Source organism: Panthera tigris, chromosome A1 (assembly GCF_018350195.1).
Source record: "Panthera tigris isolate Pti1 chromosome A1, P.tigris_Pti1_mat1.1, whole genome shotgun sequence".
In the NCBI taxonomy this organism is placed as follows: domain Eukaryota; kingdom Metazoa; phylum Chordata; class Mammalia; order Carnivora; family Felidae; genus Panthera; species Panthera tigris.
The window spans coordinates 22,691,170-22,711,805 of record NC_056660.1 but is presented as its reverse complement, the minus strand read 5'-3'; the positions used below and the strand labels follow the sequence as shown (position 1 = coordinate 22,711,805).

General features: G+C 37.4%; 1 protein-coding gene across 1 annotated transcript in view; it reads left to right on the top strand.

Annotated features, from left to right (window-relative positions):
• The first annotated feature begins 13,331 nt into the window (after positions 1-13,331).
• Positions 13,332-20,636, top strand: part of RB1 (RB transcriptional corepressor 1) — a 170,176-nt gene continuing 162,871 nt past the window's right edge. The window contains exons 1-2 of the mRNA XM_042969199.1: positions 13,332-13,615; positions 16,348-16,474. Of these exons, the coding sequence (XP_042825133.1) occupies positions 13,479-13,615; positions 16,348-16,474 (264 nt within the window). The 5' untranslated portion in view covers positions 13,332-13,478. The remainder of the gene's footprint in view (positions 13,616-16,347; positions 16,475-20,636) is intronic.

Here is a 20,636-nt window from a genome sequence, read left to right as displayed (position 1 = left end):
GTCCTAGGACTTCATATAAATGGGATCATATATTTTGTACTCTTTTGTGTGTGGGCTTCTTTAGCTTAGCATAATGCTTGTGAGATTCATTCATGTTTTGCATCTATCAAAAGTTTATGCCATTTTATTGCTGAGTAGTATTCATTGTATTGTATCAATATACCACAATTTCTTTATCTACTTTTATATTGATGGGAATTTTTTTCTGATTTTTTGGCTGTTTTGAATGAAGCTACTGTGAATATTCTACTTTATGTCTTTTATGTGGACTTTATGTTTCTCTTGAGTGTGGAATTTCTGTGTCATGTAGTTGGAGAATGTTTAATGTTATAAGAAAATGTCAAACCATTTCCCAAAGAGTGTGCAACACTTTACAGTCTGTGTTAATTATCTATTGCTGCATAACAATTTAACAGTTTAAATCAACACACATTTATTATCTCCCAGTTTGGGTCAGGAGACTGGGCATACCTTAGTTTATCCTTTGCAAGACTGTAATCACAGTGTTGACCAAAACTGGGTTCTCCTATGGAGGCTTAATTGGGGAAGGAAGAATTCTGTTGACAGGATTAACTTCCTTGTGTTGTGTGATTGAGGACTTCAGCTTCTTGCTGGCTGAGGTGGTTGCCCTCAGTTGCTAGAGGCTGCCAGCAGTTTCTTACCATATGGTGTTCTTTAACATGGGCAGTTTGAGTTGCTTCCTCGAAGCCAGCAAAGGAGCAAGAGATTCCAGCTAGGTGAGTGCTATAACCTTATAAGATGTAGTCATGTAATCAAATATATTCAATCATATACATCTCATTACCTTTTCCATATTCTATTACAAGTCCCACTTATGCTCAAGGGAAGGGATCACATAGGGCATGAATACTAGGAGGTGGGGATCAAAGGAGACCACCTTAAGGGTATGCGTATCACATACTCCCACCAGAAATGAATGAGAGTTTTGGTTGCTTCATATCTTTGCCAACATTTGGTGTCGCCACTTGTTTCATTTAGCCATTATAGTTGTTGTAAGGTATGCCACTATGGTTTATTTTTTAGTTTGTTTTATTTTTAATTTAATTTAATTTAATTTTTGTGAGTATGGTTATAACACAATGTTAAATTAGTTTCAGGCATAAAACACAATGTTTGGCAAGTTTATACGTTATGCTATGCTCACCACAAGTGTAGCTACCATCTGTCACCATAAAAAGCTATTAAAATATCACTGACTATATTCCCTATGCTGTGCCTTTTATTCCCATTGTGGTTTTAATTTGTATTTCTGTAATGTCTAATGATACTAAACATTTCTTCATGTGCTTATTGGCTGATTGCATGTCTTCTTTCAGGAAATGTCTTTACCTGTATTTGGCCCATTTAAAATATTGTGTTGTTTGTCTTTTTATTGTTGAGTTGGAGGTCTTCCTTATATATTCTGGATAAAGATCCTTTGATAGATATATGTATTAAAATATTTTCTCTCTGTCTAGGTCTTGCCTAGGTTTTTTTGTTAGCAGTGTCTTTTGATGAACAGATAATTTTAACTTTGATGAAATTTAATTGACCAATTTTTCTGTAATGTTTAGTACTGTCCTGGTGAGAACATTTCTCTCTCAGTAATTGATAAAACAAGTAAATGGTAAATTTTAAAATAACTCATGATACAGAGAAGAAATCACATGGGAAATAAAATATTTTGAACTGAATGTTAATAAAAATACAACATACTAAACCATCTCATATTTGTGAGATATAGCAGTTGAATCATTGCCTAGAAGGGAGTTTATAGTGTACAATGCTTAAATTAAATTTAAATTTTAAAGTTTTGAAGTTTCAATCGTCCAAAGCAAAAGGGAAAAAAGAGTAAATTAGCCCAAAGGAAGCTTAAAAAAGGAAACAAGAAATGTAAGGAAAATCAATAAAATAGGAAATAAATTAACCAGTTAGTTCAGTGAAAATCAGTGTAATGAAAATTTGGTTCTTACAAAAGAACAGTGGAGGCAATAAAGCTCTACTTAGACTGATCAAGAAAAAAAAAATCAATAAAAAAACAGAAAATTAATAAAATAAAAATTTAAATCAATTAAAAATTCATTGATATAACACATTGCATCATATTAGCATAGAGGACAAAAACCACGTTATCATCTCAATAGATACAGAAAAAGCATTTGACTAAATCTATAACCCTTTCATGACAAATACTCAACATATTAGGAATAGAAAGAAAATTCCTCAACCTGATAAAGGGCTTCTAGGAAAATCCCCCCAGAAAATATGATACTTAATGGTAAAAGACTGAATGTGTTCCACTAAGGAACAGAAACAAGACAATGGTGTTTGTTCTCACCACTTCTATTCAACATTGTATTGAAGGTTCTAACCTGGGAAGTTAGGCAAGAAAATAAAACAAAAGGCATCCAGATTGGAAAGGAAGAAGTCAAATGATCTCTATTTTCAAATGGTATGATCTTGTATATACAAAAGAAAAAGTCCTAAGGAATTCATTAAAAATAATGAACAATCTAAAAATAAGGAAAACAAGTCCACTTGCAATAGTACCAAAAAGAATAAAATACTTATAAATAAATTTACCTAAATAAATGTAATACTGATATTTTGAAAACTGTAAAACATTGCTTAAAGAAAATAAAGAAGTCCCACTAAATGGAAAGACATTTCATGTTTATGAATCATAATATTTAGTATGGCAAAGTGAAGATATTAATATTCCCCAAACTGACCTAAACTTCCGAGAAATCCCTATTAATATCTCAACTGGCTTCTTTGCAGGAACTGACAAGCAGATCTAAAATTCATATGTAAATGAAGTTTCAGAATCATCAAAGAATTCTTCAAAGAAAATAATAAAGTTGGAGCACTCACACTTTCCTACTTTCAAACTTAATATAAAACTCAGTAATCAAGACAATGTTGTACTGACATCAAGGTAAACATATAGATCAATGGAACAGAATTGAGAGTCCTGAAATAAGCCCTCACATTTCTGGTCAATTATTTTCAGTAAGGGTGCCAAGACAATTCAATATAGAAAATGGTGCTGTAACAGGTGGTATCTGCATACAAAAGAATGAAGTTGGATCCCTACCTCACATTATATACAAAAATGAGCTCAATATGAATAAAAGACCTTAGTGTAAGAGCTAAACTACAAAACTCTCAGAGGAAAATACAGGCTAAAACTTTATGGCATAGCATTAATTTCATCCCTGACTTATTTTATAACTGGGAAGCTTGCATCTCTTAATTCCCTGCACCTATGTTGCCATTACCCCACTCCCTCTTCCCTCTGGCAATGACTAGTTTGTTCTCTGTATATATGAGTCTCTTCCTGTTTTTTTGTTGTGTGTTTTAGATTCCACATGTAAATGAAATAATGGTATTTTTCTCTGTGTGATTTATTTCACTTAGCATAATACCCTCTAGGTCCACCCATGTTTTTGCAAATGGCAAGATTTCATTCTTTTTAATGGCTCAGTAAAATACTCCATTGTGTATATATACCATATATATGGTATATATACACCCATACACCACAGCTTCTTCATTCATCCAACCATCTATTTAATAGACATTTAGGGGTTGTTTCAGTATCTTGGCTATTGTAAATAATGCTCCAATAGACATAGGGGGTGCATATACTTTCTTGAATTAGTATTTTTTTTCCTTTGGATAGTGGAATTATTGGATTGTATGCTATTTCTATTTTTACCTTTTTTAGTGACTTCCACACTGTTTTCCATAGTGGCTGCGCCATTTTACATTATTAAGAATAACAGGACATGAGCGTTCTCTTTTCTCCATATCCTCGCTAACACCTTATTTCTTTTCTTTTTGATACTAGCCATTTTGACTAGTATAAGGTGATATTTCAGTGTGGTTTTGATTTGCATTTCCCTGATGATTAGTCATGTTGAGCATCTTTTCATGTGTCTGTTGGCCATCTGTATGTCTTCTTTTGTAAAATGTCTATTCAGGCCCTCTGCCCATTTCAATCAGATTACTTGTTTTTTGGTATTGAGTTCTATGAGGTCTTTATATATAAATTTTTAATTTTTAAAAATGTTTAATTTTTTTTTTTTTTTTTTGAGAGAAAGAGAGAGAGACAGAGTGCGAGCAGGGGAGGGGCAGAGAGAGAGGGAGACATAGAACCCAAAGCAGGTCCCAGGCTCTGAGCTGTCAGCACAGAGCCTGATGTGGAGCTCAAACCCACGAACTGTGAGATCATGACCTGAGCCAAAGTCAGATGCTTAACCGACTGAGCCACCCAGGCACCCCTATATTTTTGATATTAATCCCTTATTGCATATAAGTTTGTAAATATCTTCTCCCATTTAGTAGGTTGTCTTTTCATTTTGTTGATGGTTTCCTTCATTGTGCACAAGCTTTAAAACAATCACTATCTGCAGATCACATAATGCTGTACACAGAAAACTCTAAAGACCCCATCAAAAAACTATTAGAACTGAGAAATGAATTCAGTAAAGTTATGGGAGAAATCTGTTCTTTCTATACAGTAGTAATGAAATAGCAGAAAGAGAAATTAACAAAATAACCCCATTTATAATTGCATCAAAAAGAATAAAATATCTACAAATAAACATAACCAAAGAAGTGAAAGGTCTGTTCTCTGAAAACACTGAAGACCACACAAACAAATGGAAAGATATACTATGCTTATGGATTGGAAGAATTAATATAGTTAAAAACGTCCAAATGCTTTGCTTACCCAAAGCAATCTACAGATTCAATACAATGTCTATCTAAACACCAAAAGTATTTTTTACAGAATTAGAACAAATAATACTAAAATGTGTATGCAACCAGAAAGGACTCCAAATAACCAAAGCAATCTTGAGAAAGAAGAACAAAGCTGGAGGTATCACAATCTCAGATTTCAAGGTATACTGTACAGCTGTAGTAATGAAAATAGTTTGGTACTGGCACAAAAATAGACACATCGATCAATGGAACAGAATAGAAAGCACAGTAATAAAGCTGTGCTTATATGGTCAATTAATCTACAACAAAGGAGGCAAGAATATACAATGGGGAAAAGACAGTCTCTTCAATAAATGGTGCTGGTAAAACTGGAAAGTTACATCCAAAAGCATGGTTGAGCTGCACCACTTTCTTAAACTATTCTCAAAACTAAACTCAAAATGGAGTAAAATCTAAATGTAAGACCTAAAATCATACAACTTCTAGATGAAATCATAGGCAGTAATCTTTTGGACACTGGCCTTAGCAACATTTTTCTGGATACCTCTCTCTAGGCAAGAAAAACAAAAGCAAAAATAATTTATTGGTATTACATCAATATCACTGCCAATAGAGGACATCTGCCTTTCTCAGTGTGGCTTAAGGTGACAGTTGACTGACCAGAGGTATTGTTTTCTTTTACAAAGTATACATTTCTATTAACAGAATCCATCGCAATCCCTGTAATTATTGTCCCCATAGTGCTCAAGTATCAGAGCCACTACAAATTCCAATGCTCCACCTTCTAGGTGCACTGCATCCTGATTGGCCACAGGTGGGAAGCTTTAGTCATTATGATACTACTGTGTGGTCCCACTTAGTACCCACATACTGTGCCTGGGTCTTTAATGCCATAAGATCAGTGAGTAACCTAATCTAATATCCCATCCTGAGTGTCTTCAGGACACTTTGGAGCCAAGCCAAGTCTTTTGCTTGGGTTCTCTAGGAGATAGAGACAGAGTGCAATTTGAGAGAAATAGGAGTGAGGACAAAGAGGAGTGGGCAGGGAAGGAGGGGAAACTAATACAATGATTTGGTACCAAACTAGCTACCACTTGATATCAAGTCCAATTGATTGCTCAGTGTCATGGGCACATACTAGGCATGGGGGCACCATAGTTAGCAGAACAGATATAGATATACCCTCATGGACATGTACCATCATGGACAACTGCTTTATGGGCAGTTATATAACACTCCATGTTAGAAAGGCATTGTGCTTGGTTTAACGTTCTGCACTCACCATCTTGAAAATCTCAATATTTTGTGAATAAAGGGCCTTGCATTTCCATTTTGCACTGAGCCTTGCAAATTATGTTATCTGGTCCTTCTAGTGTAAATTACAGTTTAGTAAGGGAACTAGTCATATTCTCTCTCCCGAAGAATGGAGAGGAGGTCATTGTGGTAGGAGAAAATTATAAAAAGATGAAGACTAACAACTTTTACACTGGCAGGAAGGAGGCAAGCCAGCTGTTGGATGAGTGACAAGGTACATGAATGCGGCAGGAGGGACTATTTTATTTGTTGTGGGTTTTTTTTGGTCTTTCACTTTTTCTCCCTAAACTAATCAATAATTCTGAATAATTAAGGTAAACTAAGTGGATCTCTGTTTCTTGAAACCTGAAAGAATCTAAGAGTATACACATATGGGAGGTCATTTAAACCATGGAAATGAAATAGAGCAAAAGGAGAGGAGAATTGAATATCTTTTAGGCCAATGTTATCTCACATTATCTGTGAAGGAACTTTCTTTTTTAATTTTTAATTTTTCATGAGTTAATACTTCTGGAAAATAAAACATTTTAAAGTACTAGAAAAATGAAAGGAAAACAAAAAAGTCACACCAAATACAAACTCGTATGTTTTAGTATTTTAACATATAAAATTATATTTCAAAAAACACAGAACAAAAAATAACATAGTATAAAAGAAAAAATTACAAAAACTACTTTGCTTACTTAGAGTGTGTGTATAGGCGATTTATATAAAGAATTGCTAATACACGATTAGTTTTTTAATCATTCCATACTCATAACAACTAAACAAAAAGTTGGTAGTGAAGTAGCAATTTCCCATATTAAAACCTGTATTTAATATTTTAAATTTGTCAACAGTTATAGTTTTAAACATGACAAATGTGTTTCTTGCTTGTTAAATAATCTCCTCTAGGTTGAATTGGTGACCATGCCACTAGCAGGAGATATTGTAAATCTGTTTCTATGTTTTATTCAGTAACACTCATAGAGAAATTGGTCTCTCAAAGGTATGTTAAGGGAATGGAAATGATTTTAAAGCAATTTCAGCAAGCTCAGGATATTCATTTTTAATTAATTAATTAATTAATTAATTAATTTTTGAGAGAGAGAGAGAGAGAGCATGTGCATGTGGGAGGAGCAAAGGGAGAGAAAGGGGATCATAAGCAGACTCCACACCAATGCAGAGCCCATGCGGGGCTTAGTATCACTACCATGAGATCATGACCTGAGCCAAAATCAAGAATTGGATGCTCAACTAACTGAGCCACCCAGGTGCCCCTCATTTTTTACTTTTATCCAAAATGGAGCAACCTATGCTTTATTTTCAAAATTCATCTTCAATTCTTTATCGGTAATAGTATCAAATCTTTATCAGTTCCAAACATTTGTCCTATTAAGTTATAATTACAAATTAAAGAAATGGGCTACGGATCCATGAATTCCCTATGTTTGATTATTTTCTTGGAAAAACTCCAAATGTTTTATCAAACTCGTAATTAGTTTCTTTATGTTTTGTACGTGAAAGCCACTGAATTTCGATGAGTTTATTGCTTTATTAGTCGGTTTTAGTACTTTACTATGAGTTATGGCTCTGAACTCAATAGAAGGGGGATGATATGTCTTAGTCAAATTAGTAAAATGCTTAGATCTTTAATTCTTTGGAATCACTTCTCTGGTCATTATTTGATTTACTACTATTATTACTAACACACTGCTGACATGTGTCTTTTCTTGACAAAACAGGAAAGTGAGGCTTATTTCGACAACTATAATTTAGGGTTAAAAACAAATGACACAATTTGGGGCCCTGGGTGGCTCAGTCGGTTAAGCCTCCAACTTGAGCTCAGGTCATGATCTCATGGTACATGAGTTTGAGCCCCACGGTCAGGCTCTGTGCTGACAGCTTGGAGCCTGGAGCCTGCTTCACATTCTGTGTCTCCCTCTCTCTCTGTTCCTCCCCAGCTCATGCTCTGTCTCTCTGTCTCTCTCTCTCTCAAAAATAAATAAAGATTAAAAAAAATTAAAAGAAAAACAAATGACACAATTTTACTTCCTTAAGTCAGCTATGAATTTCATAAAACAAACAATTAAAATTTAAAATGACTATAAACATACAAGTGAGAAAAGTAAATAAATATATTTTCATAGATTTGTATTCACTTTTGGGTTACAGTTAACCTCAAAATTTCACTCCTTATAGGGAATTACTCTCATTTATAATTGCACCAAAACCCATAAGATATATAGGAATAAACCCGACCAAAGGGGTAAAAAGATATGTAGTCTGAAAATTATAGAACATTTACAAAAGAAATTGAAGAAGACACAAAGAAATAGAAAAATATTCCATGCTCATGGATTGGAAGAACAAATATTGTTAAAATGTTTATACTACCCAAAGCAATGTACACATTCAATGCAATCCCTATCAAAATGCCACCAGCATTCTTCACAGAGCTAGAACAAACAGTCCTAAAATTTGTATGGTACCACAAAAGACCTCGAATAGCCAAAGTGATATTGAAAAAGCAAAGCAAAGCAGGAGGCATCACAAGCCCGGACTTCAAGCTGTATTGTGAAGCTGTAATCATTAAGACAGTATGGTACTAGCACAAAAACAGACACATAGATGAATGGAACAGAATAGAGAACCAAGAATTGGACCCACAACTATATGGTCAACTAATCTTCAACAAAGCAGGAACAGCATCCAATGAAAAAAGGACAGTTTCTTCATCAAATGGTGTTGGGAAAGCTGGACAGCAACATGCAGAAGAATGAAACTGGACCAGTTTATTATACCATACACAAAAATAAATTCAAAATGGATGAAAGACCTAAATGTGAGATAGGAAACCATCAAAATCCTAGAGGAGTACACAGGCAGTAACCTCCTTGACCTCATTCCCAGCAGCTTCTTACTAGACACATCGCCAGAGGCAAGGGAAACAAAAGCAAGCATGAACTATTGGGACCTCATCAAGATAAAAAGCTTCTGCACAGCAAAGGAAACAATCAACAAAACTAAAAGGCAACCACAGGAATGGGAGAAGATATTTCCAAATGACATATTGGATAAAGGGCTAGTATCCAAAATCTATAAAGAACTTATCAAACTCAATACCCCAAAAATAAATAATCCAGTTAAAGGGTGCCTGAGTGGCTCAGTTGAGTGTCCGACTGCTGATTTCTGCTCAGGTCATGATCCCAGGGTCATGGGATAGCCCCACCTTGGGCTCTGCACGAGCACAGAGCCTGCTTAAGATTCTCTCTCCCTCTGCCTCTCTTCCCCACCCTGCTCCTGCACACTCTCTCTCTCTAAAATTAAAAAAATAAAATAAAATAAAAACCCAGTTAAAAAGTGGGCAGAAGACATGAACAGACATTTCTCCAAAGAAAACATACAAATAGCTGACACATGAAAAAATGCTCTATATCACTCATCATCTGGGGAATACAAATCAAAACCGTAATTAGATACTACCTCACACCTGTCATAATGACTAAAATTAACAAGTCAGGAAACAACAGATGTTGGTGAGGATGCAGAGACAGAGGAACCCTCCTACACCGTGGGTGGGAATGCAAACTGAAGCAGCCACTCTGGAAAACAGTAAGGGGCTTCCTCAAAAAGTTAAAAATAGAACTACCCTACGATCCACCAATTGCACTACCAGGTATTTATCCAAAGGATACAAAAATATTGATGCGAAGGGGCATATGCACCCCAATGTTTATAACACTGCTATCAAGAATAGCCAAATTATGGAAAGAGCCCAAATGTCCATTGACTGATGAATAAAGAAGATGTGATATGCCACATCTTCTTTATCCATATATGTATATGGATATATACATATTATATATAATGTATATGGATATATACATATCCATACATATCCATACACATTATAGCCATCAAAAAGAATGAAATCTTGCCATTTGCAACAATGTGAATGGATGGAGCTAGAGTATTATTATGCTAAGTGAAATAGGTCAGAGAAAGACAAATATCATATGATTTCACTCAATGTGGAATTTAAGAAACAAAACAGATGAACATAGGGGAAGGGAAGGAAAAATAAAATAAGATAAAATAGAGAGAGAGGCAAACTGTAAGAGACTCTTAGCTATAGAGAACAAACTGAAGGTTGCTGGAGGGGAGGTGAGTGGGGAAGATTGGCTAAACGGGTGATGGGCTTTAAGGAAGGCACTTGGGATGAGCACTGGGTGTTGTACGTAAGTGATGAATCACTAAATTCTACTCCTGAAACCAATACTACACTATATGTTAATTAACTTGAATTTAAATAAAAACGTGGGGAAGAAATTTACTCCTTATAATGTGGTCCTACTACAGATGGTAAGGACAATCAAAAAAGTTGCAGAACACCTGAACCCATATTTTGTTCAATGAGAAGTGTCCAATGATCATGTGCTTGGATATAGCTGAAATATTAAATGCTATAAATGCTGCTAAGCACTTTTAATTTCTGTGCTTATCTCCTGTGGACTAGATATAAGCAAACTGGCAGTGGTCCAAGGAACACTCTTTGAGTCCTGCTGCTCTGGGGAAACTTCACTGAAGACAAGGAGAAGAAGGATTGGGAGTTAATAAAGGAACAGAAGGGAGCAGGAGAAAAAGGAGACCATGGATTTGTGGAAGACTAGGGAAGTTTTAAGAAAGAGGAAGAGGTTAATTGTGTTAACTGCAAGATAGTCAATTAGAATGAAGACCAGAAAGAAGCCATTGAATTGACAAGTAGGACACGTGTAACCTTTGAAAGAGTGATTTCAGTGGAGTGCTGGTGGTGAAGGAAGATCAAGAAAAGCTTCTTTGAAGAATCTGCAGAATTTCTAATATTTCTTTGGTTGTGCAACAGAAAGCTGTGGGGGATATAAAACTTTTGATCAATCCAATTGCTCCTAAATTGTGTGTAAGGATATTTTATTTTATTATTTTATTTATTTAATTTAATTTAATTTAAGTTTACTTACTTTGAGAGAGAGAAAGTGGGAGTAGGGGAGGGGCAGAGAGAGAGAATCCCAAGAAGGTTTCACCCTATCAGTGCAGGACCTGACACAGGACTCAAACCCAAGAACCACGAGATCATGACCTGAGCTGAAGTCGGATGCTTAACTGACTGAGCCCCCAGGTGCCTGGTGTGTAAGGATTTTAAATGTAGTGGGGAACATAGTTAAATTAATCCATGATAAAGATACACATCGTTTTGCAAATTGAAAAATCTTTGATGTATCACAATTGTGGTAAATCCAGAGGTTGATAAAGTGGGTTTAAATAAAGCAAGTCATATCTACATGTAGAGAGTTTACTTCAGTTCCCAGAACTTTCCCTCTGCTCTCTTGGCCCCTCTACTTTTAGCAAATAAGCACTTACTGTGTGCCTAACACTGTGTTGGCTACTATAAAGCTACAATGATGCCTAAGATTTGGTCTCTGCCTGGAAGGGGCTCAGAGGGCAAATGTTATCAGTCACAATGCTTTCTGGTAGAAACAACTGAAAACCCCAGCTCAGTTGAGGTCAGCCCCAGGGTTGGTCAAGTCAGACTCAGTTGTCACCGAGGAGGCAGATTTTTTTGATATTATTACTGTTAACATCATTAACATTTCTGCCTTATCCTCAGGTCAGCTTGCCTGAAGTCACAATGGCTGCAGCAACTGTTTAAGTGTCACATTCTCATGGAAATAGTTAAGGGCAGAAGAGCTGTGTCATCTCTGTATCTCATTTTATCAGGCTGCCAGCAGACAACCTTTGATCCTGCAAAGACCAAAACTGCATCCTGAGCAGTTAGTTAGCCTACACTAACCCAGGCAGGTGAGTAAAATAACCACTTGGATGGTACTCATTCTCTGTAGCTGAGGCTGGGTATGAGCCCTACTTCTGACAAGCTTTTGGCCCCAGAGAGATTTTTCCTGAACTTGGGCCAGACTGGCTGTTGAGTAGGCAAATGACTGCCAACCCTTTTCACATCCTGACATATATCATGGTATATACAGAAGATGCAAATTGTGCAAATCGCTAAAATAAACCCAAGAGGCTTGCAGCCATGACTTGCTTGAAGGCTCCCCCTGCCTCAGCTCTGTTCAGCTGTTCCAAGGATGAGGGGATTCACATCAGAACACGGCTATATTGTATTCACAGTGCCTCAGTTGGGAAGTTCTGATTGGGCAATCCACTGGGTCTGCCAAAGAGAGAAAACCGTGTATTCATATTAGACGGTCTATTATTACAGTAAATATTAAGACACAGAAGAGACACAGCTTTTAAACCAGTTTGATGGTGTAAGCTCTTTTAGCAAGCTCTTCTCTGTCTTTGTGCCTTTGCACATGCTCCTCTCTTCTGGGCGCATTCCTTGTCAACACAACGTAATGGTTAAGCAGAATCAAATCTTCGGCAACCCATAAGCTCTGTAATGCTGGGCAAATTAATTAACTCCTCTGAGTGTGTTTCCCCATCTGGAAACAGAAATGATACTACTACTCATTTCAAAGGGTTGTTTCTGAGGATTAAGATAATTAGTTAAAATGGCCAGCACAACCCCTGGTACATAGTAAGCCCTCCTTACATGTTAGGTCTGCCTGGCAAACTTCCATTCAGCTGCCACCGCTTCTCTGAAGATGTCCCATAGACATTTCGATGGTGCCTCGTTTTTTACACCGCTATCAAAACATTTGTCACACTACAATCTGTTCTTCACGCACTCCTCCTCTCTCCCTCCCTAAATAGCGATCCTAAAAGGCCAGTAATCGTTTTACACTTTCCATCTCCCAGTGATCCTCAGAGTTCCGTTTGCATCAAGCATTCCACAAAGGTTTGTTTTTGTTTTGGCCGATTCTGAGTAACGGATTGGGCGGGAGGAGCGTGGTACAGAGGGACGGCACCGCCCACGGAGGGAGAGGGGCGTGCCCGCCCTGGGTGCACACGCTTGATATTCCCGGCGGGGCCTGAGCTGCGTGCAGCCCCAGATCAACCCACAGATAAAAACGGGGCCCAATCTCACGCCCCAGACTGTGCAGTGCCCCGTTACCGGCACCCAGGCCCGGAGGGGAGAATTTCGAGTAGAGACACGTCCGGGCGGCGGCGGCTGCCTCAGAGAGAGTGCCTCGGCCCAGGCCGGGGGGGCCCACGCCCAGGCCGCCCGACCTCACGCCCCCGCCCAGCACACCGCTGGGCGCCCCGGTTCCCTCCCGACGCCGGCGGGCCCGGGAGCCTCGCGGACGTGACGCCGCGGGCGGAAGTGACGTTTTCCCGCGGTTGGACGCGGCGCTCGGTTGCCGGGCGGGGGAGGGCTTGTCCGGTTTCTCTCAGGGGACGTTCAAATTATTTTTGTAACGGGAGTCGGGAGAGGACGGGGCGTGCCCCGAAGTGCGCGCGTCCTCCTTCCCCGGCTCTTCGCCACCACTCACTGGCTCCTGCCCTGGGGGGGAGTCATGCCGCCCAAAACCCCCCGGAGAGCAGCAGCCGCAGCCGCCGCCGCCGCCGCCGCCGAACCCCCGGCGCCGCCGCCGCCCCCTCCTGAAGAGGACCCCGAGCAGGACAGCGGCCCCGAGGACTTGCCTCTGCCCAGGTGAGCGAGCGGAGCCGCGGCGGCCGTCTCGAGAGAAGGGCGCCTCGAGAGTGCGTCGGGGCGGGCACCCCAGCGTCTAGGCGGGGGCGCGTCTCCGCCGGCTGCCGCGTCCCGGCGGGAGGAGGGTTCTCCCTTGTCCCCCAGCACCGCGGAGCGCCTGGACGGGGGTGACAGGGGTCTGGGTTCGCGAGCGAGGGGAGGGAATCCGGGAAGGGTCTCGGCTCCAGCTTGACAGGTGTCGGGCGGGTGGGGCTCGGGTCCCTGAGCAAAGTGACAGGTGCCGCCTTTCCTCCTCCAGGCGGAAAGGCTCGCCGGCGGAGGGTGTTTTTGAGGCGCCATCGAACGCAAAAAAGAAAAATGACTGGCTGGTGTCTGGTGGAGAGTTTGTCTCCTGTTGAGATTTGTAACATTTCGGTGGTCGTGTTTGACTTTCTGTCTTGGTCTCCTGAGATGCAGCAGCTGAAAGTGTTTTCCTCTGGGCGTGCACTGCATCCGAAGCCCAGTCCTGGAAATGCCAACCAGGAAAGCTAGGGGACGTGAAGTGCAGGGTTCTGCGTGTCAGTTGCCCGCAGTGTACTCGGCTGAGGTGCTTTGTGGCGTTTCCTTGTAACAGTGCGTTGAGGTCTTGGGGATTCAGAGCCATCAGTAGCGACTGGAGGGTCATAACACTTGAGAGGAACTGGCGTATGGGCAAAAGTTTTGTGAGACGTTTAGTCTAAGTGCTTGAAAGTTTCTGAACTTTTATTCCTGTCGCATAAAACTCTTCTATGTTAAGCTTCAGCATTTTTCATTCTTTCTTACATTTTGCCTTTGAGCCAGACAACAAACATCCTTGTGTTTCTTTCTCTCTCTCTCTTTCTTTTTTGTTTGGGTACAAAAATTAGTGATGTTCATGCGCTCACATTGAACTTTTTTTCTTCCCCAAGTGGAATCTAAATTTAGGCGAGTAGAACATGACAGGGAGATATTTATTGTACTGCGACATCCTATTTTTCTTGATTGTGATACTTTATGGTTAAAAAGCTAAGATTGAAAGAGTATGATTGCCATTATTATTGCCAGTACTGGTCCTACTTTGAGACTACATGTAGATTGCTGGGAAATGGAACTCCTTTCTTTCCCTCACCACTTCCTCTCCATTTTTGTCCTTTACCAAGTCCTTTTCTTTCAACTTTCCAGATACAGAGTTCAAGCATATTGCAAAAGATAGGAATGGGCTTTTGGGATGGTTTGTGAAAGGCTATTGAAAATACATCTGTTTAAGTGGATTGTCTTATGGGTCAGTTAAAAATCATACTGTTTAAAAAAAAAATCTGAAACGTTCTGGGAGAAGACAGAAGTTTAATTTCTGATTAAGCTCTGATGTATCCAATACTTGAAAGTTGGCATTTGGAAAAAGCAGTAAATATACCTTAAAGAATCCCCTGTTACCCATAGAGCTTTGGAAGCATTCTCAATTATTGTAGGGCAGCCAGAAATACTGAAATTATGGCCATCACTTGGGAAAAGAAGGCCTTTCTTCCCTGACCCAACATTGTTATTCATCTTTAAATGGTGGAACTACCAAAAATTCTCCTGTTAAGTCCAAACCATGCAAAATACACTGTACTCTTGATTATCCTTACCCACAAAAGTTTTCATTAGTATGGGCAGTTCAGCTCTGCAGATTAGCTGCTTAGCAAGAGTAAAACTACTGGCTGGCAGTCTGAAGCCTAGCAATTTGCTTAGGGGTGGATTCAGGGCTCACTCCACCTGCACTTTGCAGTGAGGTTTTTGCTACCTTGACAGTTGAGATCTTTTTTTCTGTTGCATTTTATCTGGCTTAAGTGGTGCAGTTAGAAGGGAAACCTTCACTAGGAATAGCATTTCACCCCCAGTGGTGGTGTAACCAAAAGTTAATTATGTTTTGAAGGAGGGTTGGCAGTCTAAAATAGCGGTCAAGGGCATGGGTTATGGAATTAAACTGTTGGGTTTCCCACTTACTGGCCATTGCCTAGTTGAGTACTTTAACTTCTCTGATTTGGTACTTATCTGTAAAAGAAGAATAATAAGAGTGCTTATCTAATAGGCTGATGTGCATTTAAGGTACTTTGTACAGGGTTAGTGTAAATACTCAAAAATTAGTAGCTATTCCTCACACTAATTATTATTATTAGGTGTGAGACATTAAATGAATGAACAGGAACTAGCCAACAAGAAATTATTGACTACCTATAATGGGTAAGGAAGATTGAGGAGAAAAGGATAAAATAAGCATAGCAATACTTTATGTTAATCGTTACATAAGAAATGCTAGTAGGTAGAGAGATTATATGAGATATTGGTTACATGTAGACTGCATTTTAGCAAAGTCGCTGATACTAAATTGATTCTGAAATATTATATATGGGCTTTCCTCTTTTTGCTGTTACTGTCATCCCAGTTTTCCCATACAGCTTTAGCTATCATGCTTACTTCCTTTTACAAAGCTATTTTTTTGTGCTGAAGTGTATGTGATTCACCAGGCCAGCAAACCTTTTTCATTGTGTGGTATTTTTGCTGGAAAGACTATGAAAAAAGATAAATATGTTTAAAATTCTACCTGTAGTTTTCTTCAAAATAAATAAGATTTTAAACTAGTTAGTGATGCTTTTTTTCAGAACAGTGCTGTTATATGCAAACCATTGAAACAAATATTTAATTAGTTTGATTTGTAAGTATATGCCTATTATATATCTATTTTTATCTGGCAGGCTTGTATTTGAAGAAACTGAAGAACCTGATTTTATTGCATTATGTCAGAAATTAAAGATACCAGATCATGTCAGAGAAAGAGCTTGGTTTACTTGGGAAAAAGTTTCATCTGTGGATGGAGTGTTGGTAAGGATTTCCTTAACATTTTTTGAAAAAAATTTTCTCGTTTAAAAAGTTATTTTGGAGAATAGAAAAATATAAAGAAAAGAAAAGCTAGTAATAATTCTGTTATCCAGTAATAATTATGTTATTCTGATTAGCATTAAAAAATTTTTTTAGCATTAAAAGTTTTTTTTTAAATCTCCCCATATAAACCCCTCCAAAGTATTTTAAAGCAAATCTTAGATGATATATTTTATTCATATACTTTACTCTGGTACAAAGAGTTATTGAAAAGCAAAGCCATACCTTATAAAATAATCTTTAATATTTTATAAATTTAAATAAATTAAATTTAAATAAATTTAAATAAATTAAATCAAAATTAAAAATTTAAATTTAAATAAGTATTTAAATTTCCTGATTGTTTCAGAATTAGTTTTGTTAGAATTTAGAATCTTTGATAGCATTTGATATATTTCTTCCATTTTTTTTCTTTTCAGAGGTGTGTGTGTGTGTGTGTGTGTGTGTGTGTGTGTGTATGTGTGATACTACTAACACCAGCAAATAATTCCTAGTGCTTTATATGTACTGGAGGAATATTATAAGCATTTTGCAAACAACCCATTCAGCAATCCATTGAGATATGAAATAAAAAAATCTTTGTTTTACATGTAAAATTTTTAGAAGGTGATACTGAAGTAGAGTGAGGTTAAGTAACTTGACCAAGGTCTCTGGCTAATAACATTTAGAACACAGATTTGGGATCATACGTGTAGTTATACATAGTTACATATAATAGTTTTGTATCTTGTTATACAATTTTTTTCTCAACATGAGCATTTTATTGTTAAATATTTTATGATATTTAATAATATAGTTTCCGATGGTACTATAATATTTAATACATTAGATATATTTTGATTTTTTAACTCTTACTGTTATTGGACATTTTCCCCTCCAACTTTTTGGCACATAAAATGATGTGATAAGCATCCTTATTCAGAAGAATAATGCCTGGCACAAAGTAAGCCCTTGATAATTTAATGAGTGAAACTCTGATTGTTAGAATACATTTTGAATTACTGTGTCAAAAGCTATGAATATTTATAAAACTTTTGATAGTTAAATTACACTCTAGACAGATACTTTTAATGAATTTACTTTTTAACAGCATCATATTAGTGTACATATCTGTCTGGTTTTACTGATCAGATTAACACAACAAAATATGTTTTTGTATATCATAAAAATATTTAAGACCATTACAAAATCTGGTATCTTAGTCCATTTGGGCTACTGTAACAAGATACCACAGACTGGGTGGCTCATAAACAACAGAAATTTATTTCTCACAGTTCTGGAGGCTGGGAAGTTCAAGATCATAGTGCTGGCTGATTCTCTGTGTGAGGGCCTATTTCCTGTTTCATAGACAGTGCCATGTCACTGGCCTCACATGGTGGAAGGGGTGGCAGCTTTCTTGAGCCTCTTTTTAAGGATACTGGTCCCATTCATTAGGACAGAGCCCTTGTGACATGATCACTTCCTAAAGGCCACAACTCCTAATACCATCACATTGGGCATTAGGTTTTAAGGATATGAATTGTGGGGGATTGTGCACAAGCATTCAGTGCAATAGCATCTGGTAATAAAAAAGAGAAAATGAATCCAATTTCAAAGACCTGAATATAATCTGGAACTCCTTACTAAAAAATGAGGAATATTGAAGTATCTTGGATGAATGACTTTGGTATTATCGTCCCAAAGGATCTAATGTATATTTTCACTGTATATATTATCGTCCCAAAGGATCTTGGGTACTTCATGTAACAAAGTTTTTTTTGTGCATGTGCAGTTAAAGATAGTCCTAGCTCTGTCACCTCTCACTCATAAATGCTAGGCTTTTAGTTTTCAGAAAGTTGGAAAGGAGTAGTAGATTATAGAGAGAATTGGTGAATATATTTTCCAGTTTATGAGTGGGTTATGTTCCCAGTCTTTGTAAGTACAATATAGTAGTTAGGTTTCCAGGCTAGTTCACGCAAAACTTTTTTTGTACTGAACTATAACAGTAATAGTTTTCATCATTGAGGCCCTTTTAGGCTTCAGACTTGACTACAAGTACAAATAAATATTACTACTTTCTTACCCTATGTTTTTTCTCCTAATGGAGCTGATGAGGGGACTAGGGGATGTGAAATTATTCTTGGTGGTATGCTGGAGGAAGACAAGGAATTTCATGTTATCTTTGGGATATTGGGTACTTTTTTTTTTTTTTTTTTTGCAGGGTGTATGACAGAGGAGGGTATGGTATTATCCTGTTATAAATACCAGACATTTATGTAGAAATATTATTTTAAGAGATATTTAACTTTTTGAGGGTTGGCCTGAGAATTCAACCTCTGTTTATACAATATCTAAGGGAGAATGTAACAGTGTGTGCAGACAAGTGAATGTAATGACAAAATTAACCAGTTTCTGATGCAGCTGTTCTGTTCTAGCTATTCTAGATAGCAGTTGGTTATCTTCTTTGAAACAAGAGAAGGAATTTAGTAACTCAGGGAACTCTGGAAACTGAAAGTAGGTGATATTTATTGGAATAAAGGATGGGTTAAGAGCAAGGATTTGTCATCAGACTAGACTGACTCAAGTCTCAGTTCTACCTTTTACTACCTCCATGATCTTGAACAAGTTACCTAAAATCTCCAAGTCTCAGTTTTGTTATTTGTATAAAGGATTAACAATAATTTCTGGATCTTGGAGTTAAAATGTGGGTTAAATAACTTTATGCATACAAAACACTTGTTAGTGTCAATGAAGGCCTATATTAAATCATGCAGCCAGAATAATTTGACTTAAGGATTACCCTAGAAAATTTTATATTAATATAATTTTTAAGAGAACTTAAGAATCAGTTAAAATACTTTAATTTTTTAAAGTTTTTATGTAAATTCCAGTTCGTTAACATGATTAGTGTAATATTAGTTTCAGGTGTACAATATGATGCTTCATCACTTACATACAGCGTGTGGTGCTCATCACAAGTGCACTCCTCAATCCCCATTACCTATTTAACCTATCCTCCCACTCACCCAGACCAATTCTGTTTCTTGGTTTGCCTCTCTCTCTTTTTCCCTTTGCTTATTTTTAAGTTCCACATATGAGTGAAGTCATATTGTATTTTTCTTTCTCTGACTTCACTTAGCATAACACTCTCTAGCTCCATCCATGTAATTGTAATTTTTATGTCTGAGTAATATACTATTGTGTATATATACCACATATTTATCCATTCATCAGTCGATGGACGCTTGGGCTGTTTCCATAATTTGGCTATTGTAAATGCTGCTGTAAACATTGGGGTATACCTTTGAATTAGTATTTTTGTATTCTTTGAGTAAATACCTAGTAGTGCAGTTTCTGGATTATAGATAGTTTTATTTTGAACTTTTTGAGGAACCTCCATACTGTTTTCCAGAGTGGCTGTACCAGTTTGCATTCCCACTAACAGTGCATGAGGGTACTCCTTTCTCCACATCCTTCCAACACCTGCTGTTTCTTGTGTTGTTGATTTTAGCCCTTCTGATAGGCATGGGGTGGTATCTCATTGTAGTTTTGATTTGTGTTTCCCTGATGATGAATGATGTTGAGCATCTTTTCATGTGTCTGTTGGCCATCTGTATGTCTTCCTTAGAAAAATGTCTATTATGTCTTGTGCCCATTTTTATTTTTATTTTATTTTATTTTATTTTATTTTATTTTATTTTATTTTATTTTATTTTATTTTATTTATTTTTTTTTGTGTGTGTGTGCCCATTTTTAAATTGGATTATTTGTTTTTTGGGTGTTGAGTTTTATTTGTTCTTCATATATTTTGGATACTAACCCTTTATCAGATATGTCATTTGGAAATATATTCTCCCATTCCATAGATTGCCTTTTAGTTTTGTTGATTGTTCACTTTGCAGGAGCTTTTTATTTTGATCAAGTCCCAGTAGTTTATTTTTGCTTTGGTTCCCTTGCCTCAGGAGACCTGTCTAGAAAGAAGTTCCTATGGCCAGTGTCAAAGAGATTACTGCCTGTGTTCTCTAGGATTTAGATGGTTTTCTGTCTCACATTTTGTCTTTCATTCATTTTGAATTTATTTTTGTGTTTGGTGTAAGAAAGTGGCCCAGTTTCATTCTTTTGCATG